Source organism: Rhineura floridana, chromosome 9, assembly GCF_030035675.1.
Source record: "Rhineura floridana isolate rRhiFlo1 chromosome 9, rRhiFlo1.hap2, whole genome shotgun sequence".
Taxonomy (NCBI): domain Eukaryota; kingdom Metazoa; phylum Chordata; class Lepidosauria; order Squamata; family Rhineuridae; genus Rhineura; species Rhineura floridana.
The window spans coordinates 105,611,626-105,635,843 of NC_084488.1; the positions used below are offsets into that span (position 1 = coordinate 105,611,626).

At 43.8% G+C, this 24,218-nt stretch overlaps 1 protein-coding gene across 2 annotated transcripts in view; it reads left to right on the forward strand.

The window, feature by feature from the left end:
- The window catches only part of PPM1K (protein phosphatase, Mg2+/Mn2+ dependent 1K), a 39,728-nt gene extending 16,563 nt beyond the window's left edge, over positions 1 to 23,165 (forward strand). For both annotated transcript variants that reach the window (XM_061583052.1, XM_061583051.1), the window contains exons 4-7: positions 8,638 to 8,803; positions 16,444 to 16,588; positions 18,074 to 18,208; positions 19,447 to 23,165. In XM_061583052.1, coding sequence (XP_061439036.1) covers positions 8,638 to 8,803; positions 16,444 to 16,588; positions 18,074 to 18,208; positions 19,447 to 19,578 — 578 coding nt within the window. In that variant the 3' untranslated portion in view covers positions 19,579 to 23,165. The remainder of the gene's footprint in view (positions 1 to 8,637; positions 8,804 to 16,443; positions 16,589 to 18,073; positions 18,209 to 19,446) is intronic.
- Positions 23,166 to 24,218: the final 1,053 nt, after the last annotated feature.

Sequence of the window (24,218 nt, forward strand, 5' to 3'; positions counted from 1 at the left end):
ATATTGTTCAAAGAAATAATTTGAAAAATTACCTTCCAGTAGATTTGTTCACATTGTGTTTGCAGCAAGTCCCATGGAACTCAGCGGGATTTAACTTTTGAACAGATGCGTAGAGGACAGCACTGTTGAGGTAAAATGACTGGATTCCTGAAGGCTGTTCCGAACATGGAACAACTATTTTTTTAAAAAAACGGTTGTTCCATCAGTTGCCACTTAATAAATAATAAATCTGTTCGCTCTTGGGTCTTTAAAAACACTTGACTTAATATGCATTCTGATGCATAACTTGCACATCATATGGAGGTAATGTTGGCCAGGTTCAGTGGAATGTACTTTATAGCCTAAGCATGCTAAGGCTAGGCTATGGCCTTATTTAGAAGCAAGCACCAGTAATTTTCATTAAGGCTTATTTGACACAAAGTGCTTGGACTGAAGTGTATCTTGGATGCCAGTTCATTTTTTTTTTACAGGGGAAGTGGTATCAAACTTAATTTAGGTCTTTAAATTTCATGGAAACAAATGGATACAGGCATAGTACATGGTACATAAAGGCCCACAGTGATATGGAAGGTGGTCTTGTGTTAGGCTCAGGTAGTGGATAACTTGCTCTGTGTTTTTTCCTTCATGGGGGTCGGCCCTAATATTAATAGAAGTACACACATACCAACAGGTTTTATATACGAGTCTTTAAAAACCAATCCAAAAACATCTAGCTAGGTGGTAAAACGCAGGGCCGATTCCAAAGGACAGTCAGGTGGGGCACTGGCAGAGGGCCCCTGGGGCTACAGGGGGCCCTTAGGGGCCCCTCTGCTCTCCTTCCGCGATTCACGGCAGGATAGCTGCCACAGATCGCACGGCAAGAATTTCAGAGCTCCGCCGTTGCCTTGCTTAACCTATCTTGTTCTGTGGTTGCGCATGCAGCGCTGCCCTTAACAAAGATGGTGGCCAAGGTTTCCCTAAGGGGCTGATGGCACGCATGTGTACTGCACATGCACATCCCTGCCATGAGCCAAGATGGCGGCAGAGGCTTCAGCCCCTTAGGGCAACATCGGCTGCCATCTTTGTTAAGGGCAGCGCTGTGTGCAACCGCAGAACAGCTGAGAAAGGTAGGTTAAGCAAGGGAATGGTGGGGCGTGTGATTCGCGGCAGTGATCCTGCCACGAATCATGGAAGGGGAGCGTCGGGGCCTGGGGCAGGCTTGTGCCCAGGGGCCCTGGCATGTCTGAGGCCGGCCCTGGTAAAACACATGCTTTGCATGCAGATAGTCCCAGATTTAATCCCTGGTTTTTCCAGACAGAGCTGGGGAAGACCCCTGAAACCCTGGAGAGCCTCTGCTGGCCAATGAAGAAGAAAACACTGAGAGATACCATTGATCTGATGATATAAAACAGCTGTATAAATTCATTCTTGTGGCTCTTTGCATCCTGCTTTCTCATTAAATATAACATGCATGCAAGCCCAATGCCTAATCTCATTATCTTGTTAAATTAGTTGTTAAATTAGTTTTTAGCTAGATCAATTATTATTGCACACCAAATGAAGTCGTTATTTCTTGACGCAAAAATATATCGGGCGCAGGCTGTTCTTGTTCCATGAAGACCCTGTTGTACATAATGGACATTTTGGGTGGTACATGTGTTCAGGAACCTAAAAGCAATCAAAGAATAAATGTAGCTAAGTATCTTTTCTCTGACATTTGGGATCAGTCCTGTCTGTAGAAGTATTTGTCTTGAATGCAGGACCTATAACAAAGGGAGAATTGACACTTCTTCAGATTTAGCCTGTGGTCTTATCCACATTTAATTGGACTGATTTATGATTTATCAGTGTGACTGATTTATGAGTAAGCATGGTTAGGATTGGGCTGCATGGCTACAATCCTATACATCTGCAATGGGGATCCTCTGGCCCATGGGTGTAACTAGACCTGGCAGGCAGTTTTCCCCAAACCATGTCCACCTGTTCCCCACATCAGGTGTGGAGCAGATAAAGACATGGCTGCAAAGGAACAGTTGAAAGCTTAAAGTGTGCTTCCAATTGTTCCTTGGTAATCGGGGCTCCCTCTTTGTCGGAAGGCAGAGCTGCGGTCCCAATCCCGGGGAGCTGGATCCCGGAGAGTTGGGAGAAGAGTATTCGGATGGATGGCAGAGGGAAGGGGGAGGAACTTCCCCCCTTTGGAGTGAAGACGAAACAGAGGAACTGCCAGTGATAAGGTCGCTTAGCAACGGGGAGCCTGAGCCCTCCCTGGACATTCTCACGCCTCCCCCTCTTTCAGGCTCAGAGCAAGAGGGGGAAGAGGGAGGGCTGCTCACAGCCGAAAAGCGGGGAGGCAGTTTACCATCAGCCCCTCCCCTATCCCCCATCCTGGAATTGTAAACTTCAGAAGAGGAGGGGGTGATGCTTCCCCCCTCACCGCGCACACGCAGACAGCTAAAAAGATAGGAGAGAAGGGGGGGAAGGCAGGCAGTACCTGAGGGGCAGTTAAGGAGGAGCGAAAGATTGCGTGCCCGTTTGGCCCCTTCTTAAAGAACAGGCGGGAAGAAGTCCCTTGCTCTGTCAACTTTCTCCCAATGCCACAGGACCTGTATCCCTGTATTGCTTCATGAGAAAACGCAGTCTTTGTTTGGACATTACCCTAATAAAACACGAATTAACTACAATCGTTGGTCTGGTTCCTGAGTCACATCCTGGGCCTGACACTCTTGGAGCTGATTATCTAACTGATGCTAACAGGGAGCTCCACTGGGATTGGCTGCGGTAGGGATTTCCCCATTAGGGACTCCGTAGTGCAGCCAATGGGGTTCTAAGCGCTGATCAGCTGATGGGTGCCGAGACCCATCTTTTTGAATTCTGTTTGCTGGTGCTAGGTATTCATTCTGCTTGTAAACTGACTTCAAAGGGGATTGCTCTTGGTGCCCATCAGCTGATTGATCCTGAGTGCCATCCCTTTGGAAAGCCAGCTCTCAGCACTAGTGGCCTGATTGTTGCCAACAGCTGGTCTTCCAAGTGGCTCAGCAGACCCCTTTCAGGTTGTTAACTGATGCCGTAATGGTGTCAGGTGACTGACAGGTGGTTGGCCTCAATCAGTTGTCAGTTTGCCCACAGGGTGTTGGTGGGGGTGGGTAGGGGGAGAGATAGGGTCTGGCCCACTGGGCTGATCCAGTTTTCCACCCCTGCTATTTGTTATTTGGGATAAGTCCCCACTGAAAGGGGGGATTGCTCCCAGGTAATGTCTTTAAACTGTTTTGCAAGACAAAAAAGATAAAACCGAACTAAATAGCAGACACACCTATTGGTATATTAGCACTGGGCTTTATTAGTAAAACTAAAAGTATTATTTAGTTACTCCATATGTGTTAGTAAGAATGCTGCTAAAATTGCCCTGTCTGTGATGAAGCCACTTCCCTAACCAAATTGTCTATTGATCCTGCTCAACTCCAAGTGTTGTTTTAATTGGCTGTCTGTTATACTTGGACTGTTGATGCTTGCTTGCATATCAGCCTTATGAATCAACAGATAAAAGGGGGGGAGCAAAATGGCAAAGATGTCTGCATATTAAGAACATGAAACGCAAACCTACAATTTATTGACATAAGGAAACATGGCTGTTCTGCCTCTTGATCCAATAAGCACACCCAGCAATTGGAATGGGAGGGGTTTATGCCGCACCATCAGTTCATGTGGCCCTTTACATTGCTGCAAGCAAAAGACTGGCCCCTGCCCCACAAAGCTTACAGTGTCAAGTAACAATCAGTTCACAGAACTCCTGATTTGTTATGATCAGATGTGTAGTTAATGTGTCATTTGGGCAGTCCTAGAATCTTGATTTATTATCTTAATTTAGTGATGAAAGTAGTGTTAATAGTAAAATAAGGTATCTGTTTCCTAGTCTTAAGACGTTGCCAGTCAAAATCATGATTTCAGTTCTTTAATATGTTAACCTGCAACAATAAAGAAGTGAAAGAGCTGCAGAAATACTTTTTTTGTTAAAATATCTAATTGTGACGCCAGATTTTGATGCCTTTCCTACACCCTCTACCAGGCTGTGACTCTGGAGTGAATGGTCCTTGCACATGTCCCATTCACTTTAATGTGGGTGTGGATCTAAATTTCAAGTGAATTGTGCTTATACTGGAGATGGCTGTCCTTTAACGTTAAACTCTGTTGAAGCACAGTAGCTGTATCGCCATTTAAAGTAGCTATATTTGCCTATTGTAAATGGAAGGGCTGCTTGTTTTTTCCTTAAACAGTTGCAACTAGACATGCTGGAGTGCATTTTACTTCGTTAAAAACTAAGAGAGAAGTAAAAAAAATCAGTGTTACCCCCCCCCCCGGTCTGATGACTGATGATAACAGTATAGGTCAAATATGCACAGTGTAACAATAAATTGTTGATTGTTTTCCTATTGGGATGTTTTTAAATTGTTCCCCAAATAAAATGTTCCCCTCCAGTGCCTTTTTAGTGCTGCGCAATTCCAAATGAACGTCACAGTTTCTCACCAGTTGTTTGAACAGCAGAAGTTCTGCAGATGGATTGGCATAGTAACTGCGCCATTGATGCATAGTAAAATTGGGTACAGTAATACCCCCATAACGTTTCTAAGATGAGCCCTTGAATTAAGAATGAATGCTTTGCTTTCTTTTGCAGCTCTGATCCTCCCAAGTGTTGCAGGTTTTCTCTCTTTATTTTGAGCAAAATCCCTGGGTGAATTTCCTATTTGCCTCTGTGTACATGTTATTTATGGCAGACACTGTACGTGACCAACAGCTCTAGAAAACTGGAGGCCCGGGGACTCTCTATGCTGGGCTTCAGTGGAAAGAGAGATCTGCTTAATGAGGTCCCAGGTGAAGGAGTCTGGCGGGTTCCTAGCCTGGAATATCGGAAGGTTCCCACAACCACTTTGTCACATTAGTTGAGATGACATGCTCTAAAAAATGTTCAGTGAGTGTTAAGATACCTCTTGAAAGATTTTAGATGATATATTCCTGTAGTAATGCTGTCTAGGAAACAAGCAAATGTTTTTTAAAAATGTTAATCGCCTTGTGCTTGGAGCCAGTGGGTTTTTTTAATGCTGCTAAATAAAATTGAAATAAACAGTGGTAAAGGGCTACTGACTTTATGAATGGTGCAGTGGCTTGATTTTGGAACTGTGCTACTACTTGGGGGAACAAATCCACTTATTTGTGTCCCTTTGCTTCCTCTCTTCATTCCAGTGGAGCTTGAAACGGACTGCTGTACAACCCCCACCCCGATAGATATGACTATATAGCCCAGCCCATGATACTTAGGCAGGGGAGGGGAACATGTGACTCCTGAGATTTTGTTGGACATCAATCCCAGACTGTGTGGCCAGAGATCGGGGATGATGGGCGTTGTGGCCTGGTGTCATCAGAAGGGCCATAGGGTCCCCATTCCTGTGATGAGGTTGGTTTCCAGACCCCCTTGCTATCTTAGCTGCTGTCCTCTAGATGTGCTCCAGTTTGTCAGTGGCCTTAGAATATGGCACCCAGAACTGGGCGCAATGCTCCTGAAAGCTGGAAGAGAAATCTAGGAACAAAGAATATGGTGCTTCACTAGCTGTGTAGGAGAGGGAAGAGAAAATTAATCAGAGTGCTATCTGTGCTTAATTCTTTGTGCTGAGTAGCCCATTGCTAGGGGCCACCTATTTGGCAAGGTAAGAGCTCAGTTGCATTAACTCTCTTTGCAGTGGCTGACTGTAAAGTCACTGTGAGCTCTCCCTTGAGTTTTTGTTCAGATGGTGTTACCCAGAACCACTCATTGCACACACAAAAATAGTAAAAAATAATAATATTGGACTTGGGGTGGCCTTTCCATATGGTTAGTTCACCAGAGGATCATGTGGTCAGGCTCTTAATGCTGGGTAGAAGGAGCAAAGCTGTGCTTCTTTTGCGTTGTGTGGCAAGACCATGATGGTCTCTTGCTGCTAGGCTTTAGGAGAGGTTTTGGCTTCTGGAGCAGTCCTGGTAGGAGTAGCAAGGTTACAGAGTCAGGTCCGCTAAGAATGGAGGGAGGAATTAAATGTACACTTTCCAAAACAATACACAAACCGAAACATAGCTACCCTTCGGAATTCTCACTTACCTGAATTTTTGCAGTTCTCCAACCAAAGAATGTTTACAAAAATGCACCTGTTGGGGGAAAATGTGCATTAAAATGCATATAATAGTGAAAATAACAACATATTATGGAAAATTACTTGCAAAAAGGTTTACATTATTCAAAACTACATACGAAAACATGTTTGTTAGGAAAAAAATTGCATTAAAACATTGACAATTTTGTTAGGAAAAAATTGCATTAAAACATTGACAATGTTTCATGAGGATTTAAATAAAAATTGCAGAAATGTGGAGGACTGAATTTAAGATTAGAAGAATGTAAAACTGAGAGAACCAGAATTAACGGATTCGTCCATCCCTAACGTCCGAACATGTGCAACTTTTCTTTGCTATGTTTAAAAATGTCCCTAAATTAAGGAACTTTTGATAATTCCCACTCCAAGTGAAGTCCGAAATTCTACTTTTGTTTATGCTTTCCCAGAATGGAGAATGCATTCACTGATGCATTCTGTCCAGCCACCGTGCCTATGTGACCTGAAGTATTAGGGTGATTTGAAGCAGGTGATTATTATGGAATGGGTGCTCTTCACGAACACAGGGGTTTTTTGCAGCACCCCTGTGATGCTATTAAAATAGCAGCCTGTATTTTTTCCAAATTTAACTTGGATTTACCCTTTCTGGAGAAAATCCAGTAAGTGTTGTTTTTTATAAAAGACAACCACCACCCTGTTGCCAACATCCTGTTTGCAGTATCTCAGTAACCCTCTTACAGTAATAAGCCCGTCTAGAAATAGCTTTAGTTGTCTCTTCCAGAAGTGTCATTGCAGTTCCAAAAGCAAGAAATTAAATGGGGGGGGGGCATAGACTAGAGGTGGTCTCAAGATCTGGCCTTTAATATTTAGAGGGGAGTTGGAGAAGAAGGCAAAAACTAGCTCAACACTTTGCTGTGTTTTATTCATGTAACTACTTAAAACAGGTATCTTACCAGCAATGCTAACTGTTCAATTTTATGTATACCTTTTCTGTTTTCCCACCCTCTGCTTACGCACCTGATTGGAGCGTGCCTAACACACACTAATCTTCTGCATTTCATAAGAACGAAGCTGGAATCAGCAGTACTATGCAGGCTGGCTTAGAAATAAGACACATTCAAGTCTGTGAGTGAGATATACTTCCAAAACACAAATAAAATTAGGATGAATATGCTGTAAAGCAGGTGCAGGGGAACCTTTGGCCCTCCAGATGTTGCTGATCTATCACTTCCATCATCCCTGGGGCTGATGGGAGTTTGAGTCGAATGACATCTGGAAGGCCAGAGGTTTCCCACACCTGTTGAAAAGTACATTCGTCTTCCAACAATTTTCTGACCATATAAAACCTCTAAAAGAGATGGGGGGGTGGAAGCTTATTCCTTCAGAGACTGACAGCGTTAAGCTGGTCAGTGGGCTCTTTGCAGTAAGAATACCTGTTTTAAATCATGTCAATATTTGCCTGATTTCAGTACCCCTTTTGTAGCTGCCCTTTCTATCTAACCTCTTTCATTCTGTCGTGCTTTCGCTGTACAACAAGGCTTGATGCATTTTGTTTGACCCACAAATGTATGTATGCAGCAGACGGACTGTTAAAAGCCCTTAGGCTACAATCCTATGTGCGGTTGTGTGGGAATAGGTCCCATTGAGTGAACTTTTGAATGAATGTGCATAAGATTGTGCTGTAAGGCATCAATTCTATACATATTTACATGGAAGTCGGTCCTGTTGATCTTGGTGTGCTGTACTTCTGAGTACATGCATGGAATTGTGCTCTAAGACCCTCATGAACAACCGTTCCCAGGGAACATCAGGGGCAGCTATGTGAGCTAAACCAGCTTCAGACTTGCTTCTTTACAGCATAGATGTATCCTCTGCAGGTCTCAGAAAGGGGAGCTTGCACCCAACAAACCCTTGTGTACTGGGTGCATGCCATATGCTTGAAGTAGCAACTGGACTTTAAAATGAAAAGTTTCCATTGAGCAGCAGCCCTTCCCCAAAATTGCTTATTAATGTACAAATGTGTTCTTCACAACTGGCTCAGTGCTCCTGTATTTGTGTACCTGCACCCAAATGGAAACTGATCAAACAACTTTACTCGTGAGGAACAGGGAACGAGGAAGTGTTGCCCCCCCCCTCACAAAACTAAAGCTCCCTTCAGGCAGATGCCAGTTTTAGTTAAACCACTTTGTATGTAATTTTGAAGTTTGAAGATGATGTGCTATTTTACCCTAAGGCTCCATTTTGCTAATACAAGAATATAAAAACACTTGCCACAGGCTTTGCCCAACCAAACATCAATACGTCACATTTTCTTCCACTGTGCCTTTGCATGGAGCCTTGTTGTCAAAATATTTCTCCTCCTTTCTGTGCATGTCTGTCTTTGTTTTCTGTCTGTCTTTGTAGCTTTAGCTTAAGCTGTACAGCAGTGACTCTCTGTTGGTGATAGCACAGTAGACACTCTTTAAGTTGAGCAGTAGCCTTGCGTTTGGGCTTTGACTCTCTCTCCTTATGTGACGTTTTATAGCTACCTTGCTGAATGCTGGGACCACAGCAACCGTGGCCCTGCTGCAGGATGGGGTTGAGCTGGTCGTGGCCAGCGTTGGCGATAGCCGCGCCCTTTTGTGTCGCAAGGGAAAAGCCGTGAAACTGACCATTGATCATACTCCAGAAAGGAAGGATGAGAAGGAAAGGTACTCAGCCAAAATGGGCTATCTTGTTTGTTTAAATTAAAAAGGTGCATCACTTTAGAGAGCCAGTGTGTTACAGTAAGTAGCATGACGGACGATATCATCATTATTTATTCAATTTATATCTCACCTTTTCTCCCAAAGAAGTACAGAACAGTAAATATATCAATAATGTCATTTAAAAACATTCTGAAGACAGTTTAAAAGCAACTGCATTCTCTCAGCCAACGATTTCAGGGTTGACGGGAACTGTCTCTTTCAACCATCAAATGACTGGGTAAAAAAGAATGTTTTTTAAATCCCCTGAAAGTCAATAATGGGGGAGACAGACGCACCTCACCAGGGAGGGCATTTGACAAATGGGAAACCACCACTGAGAAGGCCCTGATGGAATGCAAATGCTCGCCCTGCCACAGATAGGGCTGCTAAATTCAAAGTCAGAGAACAGTCATAACATTTTTTAAAACTTCCTGATGCTGCATAAGATGAGGTGACCACATGTCTTCTTATACCTGTACCCTCCTGAGCCTCCCCTACTTGCTGGGAGGCAAACCTGGAGCCCTGAACACTTGCAGCAGGTTGGAGAGGGAGTCTGCAGGGTCAGGGGAGAACAGGCAGCCACAGCGAGAGATTTAAAGGGTTGTGTGTGTGTGTGTGTGAGAGAGAGAGAGAGAGACACCTCCAACTCTGAATCTTGTAGTCCTAGCCATGAAGCTCATGGGGTCAGTTTAGGCCATAATAGTCTCCGCCTTCTCTACTTTTCCAGGCTGTTGTGAGGATAAAATGAGATAAAGCCATGGGTCTAGCCCTGTTGGCTAAGCTAAGTAATTATGTTGCTACCAAAAAGTGTGGAGTTCCCATATTGGATTAAGTTTTACATAAAATGCAGAAACAACAATCTGCAATGATTTTATATTTTATAAGTTCAAATATTCTTTGGTTTAGAATTTTGTGAAGGGAAACAGGAGTGACATAAGAGAAGGGATGAAGACGGGGACTTGAGACATACGGACTGCTTTGCGCAGCACAAATATGCTGTTTCCCCTTGAAAGTCTTGCCCAGACCTCTTTTGGTTCGTAAGTCACCAGTACATTTCCAAAATCTGCTAGGGGTTTTTTCCCTTCTGCAAATATAAGCCAAGCTAGACATTATAAGGTACACACATCTGCCTCTGAGATCAGCAGCCTCTTAGAATTATATAGCTGGAAGGGACCTTAGAGGTGATCTATTGCAACCCCTTGCACAACTCGAGATCTACAATTCAGGATGCAACTTCCCCACCCTGGCAGATGGCTGTCCAGCCTCTGCTGAAATACCTTCAGCAAATCCCTCCTGACATTAGCTAGTAAAAGATGTGATGGCATTGCGCCTGCCCCCAACTTTGCTTCATTGGCTGCTGTTTGGGGCAAGATGGGGAGAAATACTGTTTGAGTGCCATGGTGCTAAGCGTCATGGAGGCAAGACTGCTGATTTTTTTTTTTTTTTTTGGTGGAAAACTTGTGTCCCTTATAATGTCTGCTTTGGTCCTAAGAGGGCTACGTGGTCAAATCGAGAGGCTGTTGGTAATAGCTCTTTCACACAGCCCAAGCTATGGCAGGGAAGTCTTAACGAGTAATCTCCTGTGGTGGGGTGCTGTGATGTTCCTGTATTAATGTATATATGGTAAGTGCTGTTTGTATGGAAGATACATGGTAAGTGGGATGAAAGAGGAGGGGGGAGTAAATGAGCAGTAGAATGCTGGATGATTGGCTGAGTGTTTGGATGGCTGAGAGTATAAATGGAAGGATGACAGTTGAATCTGGGTGGACGTGAGTGGGTTGTTTTGGTGGAGTTGGGAGGTGGGTGTGAGTTGGTGTATGTCAGGAGAGTGTGGAGAAAGAGGGAGGTGGAGTTTGGATTAGTAATAAGTCAAATATCACAGTAATAGATGAAACCATAAGTTGTAGATCATTACCAAAGTTATCTTGTTATTAATGTTATTTAATAAATACTATTTTGGTTTACCGAAGGCCTGATCCTTGGCTGGGGTTTCACAGACCAGAAGGGAGGGTAAGGTAATAACCAAGGCTGAAGGGAAACAGTAACAAATGGTGGCAGCGGTGAATAGGAGAAGATAACAATATAAGTATCCAGAGCAACCCCGAGTTATGAGTTATCTGCATTGATACAAGGGGGTTGGGAACAGCATAGGCACGCAGTCACGAATGTAACCGGATAGAGAGACTCAGGCAAGGTCTCTGGGAACATTGGTTGTAGAACGTGACTGGTGGTGCTGCCTAGCAGGGGGATCTATTGAGATCTGTGCTAGAGCGGAGAGAGAAACCATAAAAAAGGACAGTCCGGACTGGTGGAGTCCCTGGTGGTGCCTAGTGAAAGGCAGTAGCCACGAGCAGGTAGGAACCTGACAGGGACAGCCAGGGAAGGGCGTCACAGGTGTTGGCTGTAGCGGTGGGATACAGACAAAAGAGAGTCCCTAAAAGTGGTGTGGCAAACAGAAATAACAAATAAAGATTACTTGTGAGAGTGACTGGCAAAGAGTGTGTGGCAAAGAGTGAGTGAACTCAAACACCATGGCTGAATATATAAAAATGAAAAGAGAGGAGCTGGTGGAGAAGTGCATAACATTCAATTTACCTCACGAGGGTAAAGGGGTAGATGAACTGAGGGTAGCACTAATAGCTTTTACAACTGTCCAGCAAAAACAACCAGTCAGGGAAGAGACCCCAGAAGGGTACTTAAGCAATCCTGCTTATATAGAGTATTTGAGAGAAAAGTTGAGATGGGAGGCTGAGGAAAAAGATAAACAGCGAGAGAAACTCAGAAGTTGAGGATGGAAGCTGATGGGAAAGATAAACAGCGAGAGTTAGAAACTGAGAGATTGAGGATGGAAGCTGATGAGAAGGAAAAACAGTGGGAGTTGGAATTTGAGAGAATGAGAGTGGACGCTGAATTACAGGTGAAAAAGTTAAAATTTGAAAGAGAAGTTTCATTCTGATGAAACAAGAAAGGACAGAAATGAAACAAAGATAATGGTTACACCAAAAGACTTTGCAGTGTTTGAACCTGGACAAGATCCACAGATTTACCTCAGGACTTTTGAAAAGGCAGCTCAATTTTGGGCGCTACCGGAGGATAAATATATGCAATATTTATCAAACCTGATCAAAGGGGAATTGGCTGAGGTATACCAATATTTCCCCTCAGACAAGCCCGTCACATATGCAGAGTTTAAAGAGGCAGTATACAAAAGATTCAGACTGGGACCTGACTATTTTAGAAAGTTATTCCGAAACTGTCAGATCCATGCAGGGAGGTCTTTTGTTGAACTGGGAGCAAAGTTGATGGATATATTTGGAAAGTGGATGAGTAGTGCCAAAGCTCAGTCAGTGGAAGAGGTGAAAAGCCTCATGATACTGGATCAATTATTCCATCAGTTACCACCAGAAATAAGGTTCCTGGTCAAAGACCGTTCCCCTACATTGGTGCAGGAGGCCGCAGAGATGGCGGATCACTTTGCCTCCAATAGAACTGGCTGGGTGGGGAAAACATCAAGAGAGTTTAAACCCAGACCATATAATGGCGGAAGAAAGGATGTGGTACCACAGCGAGTTAGTCCTCCAGTAAAATCTGAAGGGCACAGGACACCCCAGAGTGGATCTGTGTACCCTAAAATGGAGGAGAAATTATGCTATAAATGTGGTAGACCGGGGCACCTACGTTTTCAATGTGAGGTTGCCAACCCCATTAGTAATCCTGCTCAGGCAAGGGCAGTAAAAACAGAACCAAAAGATCTAACAACGAAAAAGGTTCAGTTCTGCCAGATAAACTGGACAGAAGTAAAAGACTTGGATTCGAGTCTAAGAGAAGAAGTGTGTGTTCAAGGGGCAAATTATTGGGCATTGCTTGATACTGGTGCCGCTCAGACGTTACTGAGGCCAGATTTAATAAAATCTGAGGAAATATTACCTCAGGAAACGGTGACTATCCAAGGAGTGAGGGGTCAACCAGAAAGCTTACCCATGGCCCTAGTGAAAATGCAGTGGAGAGGCCGAGAGGGAAAATATAAAGTAGGTATTAATGCCCAACAACAAGAACCAGTGATACTGGGAAGAGATGTAATGGGGGCACAAGGAAAAATATATGTGGTAACCAGACAACTTGGCAAACAGAAGCCATGTTAAAAGGGGCTGAAGGAAACAGGGTGGAACCCGTTTTCGAGCCTATGGTCACCATAGCAACCCCTGGAAGGCCTGCTGAAAGAAACAACTTGTATTAAATGGTCTCTAGTGATGAGGCAGAGCAGTTCAGAGAAGAACTGAATAGGGATACAAGTTTGAAGCAAATAAAGGAGCAAGCCCTGACACAAAAGATTCCCTTTACTGACAAGCTGAGGAATCAAATTGTGTGTGAGAATGGGATTTTATATAGACTGTGGTTGCCTGCTGAGAGAAAGGATGAATGTGAACCAGTGAAGCAATTGATAGTACCTAGCAAATACAGAACCAGATTGCTAGAGGTAGCCCACGATGTCCCATGTGCAGGACATCTGGGAATAAAAAAGACCAAGAGGAGATTGGCTGCACACTATTATTGGCCAAATATCTCCAAAGATGTAAAACAACATTGTCTATCTTGTGGTATATGCCAAAAGGTGGGAAAAAGTGAGTAAAGACTAAGGCACCCTTAAAGCCCCTTCCTATAATTGGACAACCCTTTTATAGAGTTGGAATAGATTTGGTGGGCCCTTTTTCCAAACCCACAAGGCATGGCAAGAAATATCTATTGGTGGTGGTGGATTTTGCCACCAGGTACCCAGACGCGGAAGCATTAAGATCCGTAGAAGCCCCTGTAGTGGCAGAGGCTTTGTTAAAAATCTTTATGAGGCTGGGTTTCCCTCATGAAGTGCTGACGGATCAAGGCAGTGTATTCATGGGAGAAGTGATGCAATGTATGTGGAAGTGTTGTGGTCTAAAACATCTAAAGACCACCACTTACCATCCAGCCACTAACGGATTGACTGAGAGATTTAATGGGGTTCTGAAGGGCATGATAAGAAGTTATATTCAAGATCACCCACAAGACTGGGATGAACGTTTGGGGTGCTTCTTATTCGCGTACAGAGAAGTCCCTCAGGAGTCAACAGGCTTCTCACCCTTTGAACTGATGTTCACTAGAAAAGTGAGGGGACCTTTGGAACTGTTAAAAAATTCATGGGAAGGAACCCTGGGAGAGTACAAAACATCTGTAGTTGACTTTGTATTAGACTTCCGCAGCAAATTAACATCGATAATGGAAGCTGTACAAAAGAATTTGAGTCAAGCTCAGGAGAAGCAAAGTTACTGGTATGACAGAACAGCCAGGGAACGTGTGTATGATGTGGGAGATATGGTTATGGCATTCATACCCAGTAAACATGATAAATTACAGGCTAACTGGGAGGGACCATATACCATAAGAGAAAAGCTTGACACAGTGACGTATGTAATTACCACGGACCAATTAAACAAAAACAAAGTGGTTCATGTAAATATGTTAAAGCCTTACCATACCACGGATGCAAAGGTGTTGCAAGTTACCTTATTCCCTGAGGGAAGTGGGCCTGAACTTCCGGATTTGGTACAGGAAAGCAAAGACAAAGGAGGGGTAGATCAATTGGAATGGTCAGAGGAGGTGAAGGAGGAAGTAAAAGAAGAGATTCTGAGAGTTGTGAAAAACTATGGAATCTCTTTAGCAATAAACCTGGCCGAACCAGTATAGCCAGACATTCCATTGATACTGGAAATCATGCCCCAATCAGATCTGTGCCGTACCGTGTGAATGGGAAAGTTGTGAGTGAAGTAATCTATTTAGGACATAAGGTGGGGAGTGGGAAAATAACCCTCTTATGGAGCAAAGTTGAGGCAATACAATCATGGCCTATCCCCTTAACAAAGAAACAAGTTAGGGCATTTCTAGGTGTGGCTGGTTTTTATAGAAAGTTTGTGAAAGATTTTGGGGAAATAGCAACCCCCTTGCATGAGTTAACAAAGAAAAGGTGTTCTGAGCGTGTGGTATGGACGGATGAATGTCAGAAGGCTTTTGATCTGCTGAAGCAAGCCTTGTGCCAAGGACCTATATTAATAGCACCAGACTATGAGCAACCATTCATCGTGGCTACGGATGCGTCGGACCTTGCGCTGGGAGTCGTCTTGCTGCAGGAGAGAGAAGGCACCAGACATCCAGTGGCATATCTGAGTTGCAAGCTGACGTTGAGGGAGAAAAACTATTCGTCGGTCCAAAAGGAGTGCCTAGCGGTCGTGTGGGGACTGGGCAAGTTGCGCCCATACGTGTGGGGATGAAGATTTACGGTGATGACGGATCATCGGGCCTTGTTATGGTTGCAGACTATGAAAAACCATAACACTGTGCTGCAGAGGTGGTCCTGGGCTCTACAAGACTATCAAGTGGACTTCCAGTTCATAAAAGGCAAGGACAATGTATTGGCCGATGGACTGTCAAGGCAAGTGGCCGGGACTGCAGTGATGTGACCCAGACGGAGGAACAAAAAAGACATTTTCCCCATAAAGACTTGGTTTTATTGTTAACACGGCGTATGAATCCTAGAGCAGGAATAATACTCTGCCGTTATTTTTAAGGGGGGGGGAAATGTGATGTTCCTGTATTAATGTATATATGGTAAGTGCTGTTTGTATAGAAGATACATGGTAAGTGGAATGAAAGAGGAGGGGGAGTAAATGAGCAGTAGAATGCTGGATGATTGGCTGAGTGTTTGGATGGCTGAGAGTATAAATGGAAGGATGACAGTTGAATCTGGGTGGATGTGAGTGGGTTGTTTTGGTGGAGTTGGGAGGTGGGTGTGAGTTGGTGTATGTCAGGAGAGCGTGGAGAAAGAGGGAGGTGGAGTTTGGATTAGTAATAAGTCAAATATCACAGTAATAGATGAAACCATAAGCTTGTAGATCATTATCAATGTTATCTTGTTATTAATGTTATTTAATAAATACTGTTTTGGTTTACCGAAGGCCTGATCCTTGGCTGGGGTTTCACAGACCAGAAGGGAGGGTAAGGTAATAACCAAGGCTGAAGGGAAACAGTAACAAATGGTGGCAGCGGTGAAGAGGAGAAGATAACATTATAAGTATCCAGAGCAACCCCGAGTTATGAGTTATCTGCATTGATACAAGGGGGTTGGGAACAGCATAGGCACGCAGTCACGAATGTAACCGGATAGAGAGACTCAGGCAAGGTCTCTGAAAACATTGGTTGTAGAACGTGACTGGTGGTGCTGCCTAGCAGGGGGATCTATTGAGATCTGTGCTAGAGCGGAGAGAGAAACCATAAAAAAGGACAGTCCGGACTGGTGGAGTCCCTGGTGGTGCCTAGTGAAAGGCAGTAGCCACGAGCAGGTAGGAACCTGACAGGGACAGCCAGGGAAGGGCGTCACAGGTGCACTCTTGTACATTGGTCCTGTGAACTGATTGAATATGTATGAGACTTACTTTCTTTCTTTCTTTCTTTCTTTCTTTCTTTCTTTCTTTCTTTCTTTCTTTCTTTCTTTCTTTCTTTCTTTCTTTCTTTCTTTCTTTCTTTCTTTCTTTCTTTCTTTCTTTCTTTCTTTCTTTCTTTCTTTCTTTCTTGTGAAGAATCAAGAAATGTGGCGGTTTTGTCGCCTGGAACAGTTTGGGGCAGCCCCATGTGAATGGCAGACTTGCAATGACCCGCAGCATAGGAGATGTGGATCTTAGGAAATATGGTGTGATAGCAGAACCAGAGACAAAACGGCTTCAGGTAAGAGACTATGCATCCTCCTGTCCTGCATTTCCACTCCAACGTCTCCTAAAGCTGACATAGTTCTACAGTAGAATCTGAATAGATGACACTGGTACCAGCAGTGTTTTCCACTATTGCTGCTGCTTTAGATGGTGCTCTCCATGCTGACCCTGTTGCATTCTGGTCTGCACAGTATTTGGCACTGGTAGACTTTGCCTGATGTCTTTTGGTGTAAGGCATGCTTGAAGAGCATGCCTTGCATTTTGCAAATGCTACATCCTGAATTGTTAGATAACATGCAGAATGTGTGTGGCCATAGAGCTATCTTTGTGGAGTTGCTAGTACTGGGTGGATACATGTTTAGACAATGTCGTTGTGCAACTCAGTAGTTTACCTTCCCACACAGGTTCACACCTAGTTTGAGGGGTGGTGAGAGTCATTGCGAACCTTTGTTCCCCACCCACTTGCCTCACAGGGTAATTAGAGTGAGCAAGAAAAAAATCTTAGAATGCTACGTACATTTAAAATCCCTTGCACTTGACCCAGAAACTGCAATTAGTGTAGAATGCTGTAGCCGGTTTGCTGATGGGAGTGAGACCCTGTCAGCATCTAATACCTCTGCTCAGAGATCTGCACTGGTTGCCAATTTGTTACCAGGCCAAGTTACTACTGGTATATAAATCCCTTAACAGTTTGGGACCAATTTACCTGCAAGACTGCCTTACCTCATATATGCCCACTAGAGCACCTCACTCTGTGGGACAGGCACTGCTACAGGTACCACATAATACTCATTCTGCACTTACAATAAATTGTTCTCTTAGTGTGGCAGCACCTACTCTTTGGAACTCCCCGCTTATTAACATCAAGCAGGTGCCTTTGCTGTATCCCTTTCGACACCTGCTTAAAATGTTTTTGCTTAGGCAAGCCTATCCAGACACACAGATGTTGTCTGTTTTCATCTTTTTAGTTAGTAGCTGTTTTAATGTAAATATGTTTTAATTACTTGTTTTTAACTGTTTTATTTATAATTTTAATGTTTTGTAAACTGCTTAGAGGTCTTTACATTCCAGTGGTACATCATTTTTTTTTTATAAATAAAAGTATTATCACTCCCTCTATCAGCAAACTCAGCTGGAGAGGACCTACAGGATTGTAGCTACCCCCCCTCAAAAAACCTCTAAGGACCCACTCCCCCACACCAAATAGCCCTATGAAGAATGAGGATGGCCACAGAATGTTTGGAGGTATGAGGTGGAGAAGGAGAAATGGAAAACTAGTGTAGAGGGAAATGACGGGCATGGAAGAAGGCACGGCTGGCTGGAACCCTGAACAGGGCAACATTCCACAGTGCAACATTTTGTTGCAGGACTAACTTGTGGAATAGATATATTTATATTTGTATGAGTTACATTAAAAAGTCTGTTTCATCACTAACATGGCAGTTTCTTTGGAATTGCTATTAAAAAGTGGGCAATTTGTATGCTGTTTGTGTCATTTCAGTTGCATCATGCAAGCGACAGCTTCTTGGTCCTTACCACAGATGGCATCAACTTCATGGTGAACAGCCAAGAAATCTGTGACTTGGTTAGCCAGTGTCACGATCCTGCTGAAGCGGCTCACCTTGTTACTGAGCAGGTAGGCATTTCTTCCTTCCAAACACACTTCCACTGACCAGCTTTGAGCAAAGCCAGCCAGGTCTGCTTTAATCCTTTATGGATCGTGGTGGAACATCCCTTCTACAAACTGGCCCTCCAGATGCTGCTGCCCTGGGCTCCTACTGGGAGAAAGGGCAGGATATAAATCAAATAAATAATGTTGTTGAACGAAACTACTTCCGTTTTTTACCAAGTCATTCCATTTTTGTAAAACGAGTATCCCATCTGGTGTTCGGTTTTGGTGGACCGTTCTCTGTCCTCCCCACGCATTCAGTGATGTCGGCTATTTCCCTATGATGAAATTCACAGGCTTTAACAGGGTCCAATATGCAGAAAAGTGGGGAGTGGGTGGAATTGCTGAGCAGCTATTGTATCTTCTCCCTGATCAGTCTGTGAGGTTCAAGTTTATTACCAGGCACAGACTTGCGTTTCCATAAACAAACAGAAAGATTCAGTTCAGATTTGGATTTGGCAGTTTGAAAAACAGATCGCCTCAGTCTGAGGTGCTTTGTGGGTGGCCCAATTTGACTTCTCCATCCACGGCAGCTTCACTTCTCCTTCCCTCTATTCACACTTGGGAAATCAAAAAACTGCTATAACTCTTCTTCCTTTTTTCAGAATTGGATTAAATTTGGAAGCAGCATAGCCTCTGCAGAGTGGACCAGTTACAGGCAAATAGGTCCAGGGGCTTTTGTGCTGGACTCCTCCAAAATGTGATATATTTCAAAAAGGAACAGCCTCTGTTATACTTTATCAGTCTGAAGGATAGTTGCACCACATCTCTCTTCTAATTGTCTTGAAGAACTGTTTGCCCCTGGACCTTGTTTATGGTGGACTCTTGAGAGCATTTTCATAAGGGGTTGGGATGGAAGGGGCCTAAATGTGACCATGCTTTGTTGGGAGGAAGAGCTCACCCTGAATGTGAATTATTTAGGTCAGGATGGGGAGCCTGTGGCTCTCTAGTTGCTTTTGGACACCAACTCCCATCAGCTGCCGCCAACACGGCCAATGATCAGGGATGATGGGAGTTGTAGTCCAGCAGCATCTGGTGGGTCACAGGTTCCCAATCCCTGATTTAGGTGTTCTGGTAGGAAATTCTGAAACTTTGCATTTCAGAACTCCAGATCACTTTCTTTGTACTGTTGTCAAAAGAATACGTTTGATCTGTGATGTCATGTGAATGCTAAACCTGTGTGCCTTTTGTAATCTCTCCTTCAGGCCATACAGTATGGAACAGAAGATAACAGCACAACTATTGTTGTGCCGTTTGGAGCCTGGGGCAAATACAAAAACTCTGAGGTCAATTTCTCATTCAGCCGGAGCTTCGCCTCGAGTGGGAGATGGGCGTGAGGACCTTCTGTAGCGAGGTGTTGAACGTGCTGTACTCCGGAAGGCTGACAGGGCAGAAAGCAGATCTGTAGATAGTTATGTTGATCTGTGGTCTCCATCTCTCTTCCAGCAGCCTGTGGTTTCTGCCTGGGTAGAAAACCATTTTAACTTGATGTTGCCTCTTAACAAACACGTTTGCTCATGCTTTACCTCAAAATCAGCAATTTTCACTCCCTTCATCCTTGGTCCTAGATAATCCTATCTGGGGTGTTTTTGTTTTTTTGCACAGACAAGATGCTGGCTCTTTGCACCTGGTCAACATCTTCTTGGGGGTTTTCTGCCAAGTGTCTTACACACAATATACATTGTAGGTTTTTAGAGGCTGAGAGAGCACGGACAGGCAAACGGGGCTCTCCCAATTTGCACAATATGCAGGGGAGCAAATTTACAAAGAGAGAAAAGGTGGCATTTTTTCTCTGCCACTACTGGAAGCTTTTCCTTCCCTGCTTTAAACAGAAGGAGAAAACCAGCAGCAGGGAGGTTATGAGGCGACACTAGTGGCCATGCCTTGTTTTCTGTGGCCCACTGGCCCCATGTTAACCTCCAGAGTTAAATTTGGTTGAGGTTAGTCCAATTCTGGAGAGAGGCATCTTGGTCTCAGGGCTGATAAGACTCCATACTGTGGAAGTCAAAGGGCAGAGATAATCAGGTGTGTGTGTGTTGTTTTCCTCAAAAGCAGGAAACTTTTTCCCTATTATTTGTTCCTCTGCCTATTGGCTGGTGTATAACCAGAGAGCCATACCATAGCCCTCAAGATGGATGTGGACACAACACTAACATGGGGGACCATGTCATGTTCCTTCAGAAGGACTGAAGCAATATTGCTTTTCTGCATTTATTTGTTTTTTTCCCTTTAAATATGCTAGTACTATGAAATCCCCTCACGTTTTAAAATACACTGTTTGTGAGCTGAACTGTTCCTTTTTGGATACTCATTTTCTTTCACTTCAGAGTCACTGAAAAATGTTGTCCCAGGTTCACAAAGTGAACTGGGGGGAGGGAATGTATTGTCTAGTGAAGGTGTGCAATTGTGCAAAGGTTTAAGTTCCAGGTTATCATTCATGGGATTCCCCCCCCCTTTAGGTACAAAGTTGAGGATACACTTCGGAAGGGAACAGTAGGATTATATTTAGAGTTGCCACTAATTTTCATCTAAATTGAAATTCTGAAATGTTGGAGGAAAGCAAAAGTGAGATCAGTAGAGTTTCTTTGGGGAATTCTGCACGTCCTCATTATAAACATAACTTGGGTGTGAAGGAAACAATCTGTAACTGGTGTTCCTTGGCAGGACTTCAGTCAATTTGTTTGTAATCAAAATTTCCACAGGCTACGAATAAGTATCCAGAGTACTGTGTCATGGAGACTGGTCCTCTCTCTACATCACGGGTACCCAGTGTGGTGCCCTGCAGATGTTGTGGGCTACAGATCGCATAATCCCAGACAACTGTCGTCACTGGTTGGGGCTGATGAATGTTGGAGTCCAAAACACCTGAAGGGCACCATTTTGGCTACCTCTGCTGTAGATACTGGAAGCAGACAATAATGACTTCTTCCCCATCAGTCTACAACAACTTGTTCTTCAGTCCTGGCATAAATGCTTTGGACGCTTTCCCGGAATTAAAACATAAAAGTTACCTGGCACCCAGGTGTAACTGCTGAGCCCATTTAGCTGAACCCTGATCGCAATGTGAACCGCAGACTGCCGCTACCTGTACTGCCTAGAGCCCCATCTTTCATACAAATCATTCCAGCTTCACTTTTGTACACCTGCTCTTGAAGCTTCCTTTTGACTCTGTACCTACCTACTACTGAAAGTCATGAAGTACTTCGCAACCACAGGGCGCCCTGGTATTCTGTTGTTACCTAGTGTGTATTTTACATGTTTGTATCATATAGAGGTATATATACTTTGTAAGTAAAAGATGTGTCAAAAATATTTGTACTTGCCTATCTTATTTAGTGCTATCTTTCTAGGTCACTGCAATGGCACATATCAGCGTTAAGACTATTCTTCTCTTCACTACTTTGCAAATTTCTGTTGTTGGAGCCTGGGCTGAAAGAGGGCAAAAACGTGCACCCATACAGAGTCAAGATTATTGGTTATCCAGTTGGCTTGGGTCACTCATGAGACCAGTACAGAGAATGTTGCCCTCACTCTCAATTGGGTTTGTTTGTCCTTGGAGACTTTCTTACCTATTCAAATCTGATTGGTTACATAGCTCTGTGACATGGCTATATAGCTCTGTGATATTAATCATGTGATCCCTGATTGGTTGGGGTTGTTCCAAGGTTGTAGATGTGTGTGTTTTTGGCTTAAAAGCTGAATTAGATGAACATATGTCACTGTCCTAACCAAAACCTCTACCACCAGCACCTAAAATTCTTCCAGTCCACTAATACTCTGTGATTAATTATCACAGACTAAAGGGAATAGTAGCATTTGCCAAACTGCTTGTTCAGAAGTAAGTTGCTAATAGTAGCTAACTGCAAAGAGACACTGTATGTAAGCTATGTTCCAGGTTTTATTTTTGCTAGATAAAATTCCTTTTTAATTTTCTTTCATTATGTGGCAGAAGAACTTTGCCTGTATTCTGCATAATACTTCCAGCTTTGTAAGGGAGTGGATAATGGCTCTGGTTAAAGGGGATTTTGGTCTAACTAAATGTTGGCAATGGAGATGATACTTGGTACTGCACATTTTGGAGGACTCCATAGATTCTAGTTGGTTAAGGAGAGGGAGGGAGGACGATCAACCCCATTTTATTCTTCTGGTTCTGAAAACACCAACCAAAGTATCAAATTAATAGGCACCCATTTTTGGGTTGGGTGGAGTTTTGGGATTGGGGAGGAGGCAGTTCAGGTAGGTTTGACACAGTTGATTTTGGCACTACTAAGCAACAGATTATTTTGTCATGTTGCTGAAAGTACTGTAGAGAGAGACCTTCTACTGGTGCCTCAAAGTTGGGAAGCCGTAGTGCTTCCTTAAAGCCAAGATGGTTGTTGTGAGGAGATTCCCAGTCCTGGATACATAAAGTGACTTGGCTGCTTCACACAACATAGCTGACTTGGAAAAGTACTGAAGTGCCCTTGTGTAAATTGTGTTTCAGATTTTTGCCTTAGCAAGCATGTAAATATTTGAATGTTGATTGTTCAGCTTTTGTGGGACACTGTTGGATGGTCCAGATGCTGGGGCCACCTGTTGCATTTTTACAGAGGCTGCTGGTAGATGATGTTGACTGTTGCTGCACTAAGACTTAACCAGAGATGCAGGTACCCCTTGCTCTATCTGTAAGCACATCTGGTGTTTGGTGCTGGAACAATATACTAGCAGCTGAAGGCAAGACTCCATTTGGCTGCCCTAAATGTTAAAAAGGGGGGGTGTCAGATAATTGAAGTTCTTGGTATCCCTGTGATTGAATGTGCACATACCTTGTGTGGATTCTGGGCCCAGCTGCTGCTTCATTCTATAAGGTTGCTTTTTTAAAAAAATATTTGTAACGGAAGCAGGTTGGAGACGGAACAATATTTTAATAAACTTGCTCCTACAAGCTCTGTGTCCATTCTGATTTCTTCCTCTGCATGCCCTTTGATATGCAGTCCGGCAACCCAGATGGAGACTGTTACACCTCTGAAAGATTTCAGCTGTGTCAAGGGGGACCCAGGCTCACTGCCTATTGCCTAGCAAAGTGTGGATTTGAGGCTGAAGCACAGAGGGGAATGAGCAGGGGCCAAGCAAACTAGTTCCGTGGTTTGTGTGTGTGAGAGATACATACACATACAATGGAGGCAGGGCTACTGGGGCACACCCCTCACAAGGAAAAAGGCAAGCAATTCTGATCCCCAACCAAAGAAAATCTCAAACCTATATACATTTTCCTATCCCACACACATACTTCTGTTTCAACTCAGAGAAGCTCAGCAAACATTTCTGTCAGACTGCTCTTATCGGCAAAATCGGGTCTCTGCAGCACTCTGCCAATCCTAATACGAGAGTATAGCTATGGCAAAGAGGTCCCTCCCATGTGTCTGTAGGCAGAAAAACCATGTGAAAATTGACTAGCGGGGCTGCCAGCAAGTCTGGGAAGGCTCTTCTGTTATTCACTAATAAGCAAAAAACCTTCTGGTTTAAGAACGTACCTATAGCCAACAACTATTTCTATCAAACTTTAAAAAGCAGGGAAATTGGGCGGATATTGTGAGTGCTCCAGGGGAGCAGGAGACCTGACCTCTCTGAGATATTGCACTGCCCTACAAATTGGTCAAAATGCGAACACAATTTGGGTTGGTCTTTCACAGTCCAATCCACTTCCTGTGTAGCTTGGAAGAATTGGGTAACGTGCCTCTGAGCATATGCTGAGTGGGGGCAACACCTGCAATCAGCCCAAATAAGTGAAACAAGATATGTGCTGTGCTGAAGTAAAGTAATGCTCAAGATTCTACAACAAAGGCTCTTGCCATATATGGAGCAAGAAATGCCACATGTCCAAGCTGGATTTAGAAAGGGAAGAGGTACCAGAGATCATGTTTCAAACATATGTTGGATAATGGAATGGACCAAGGGGTAAAGAAAGAGGGGGGAAAGGGACAGAGAAGAAGAGAAG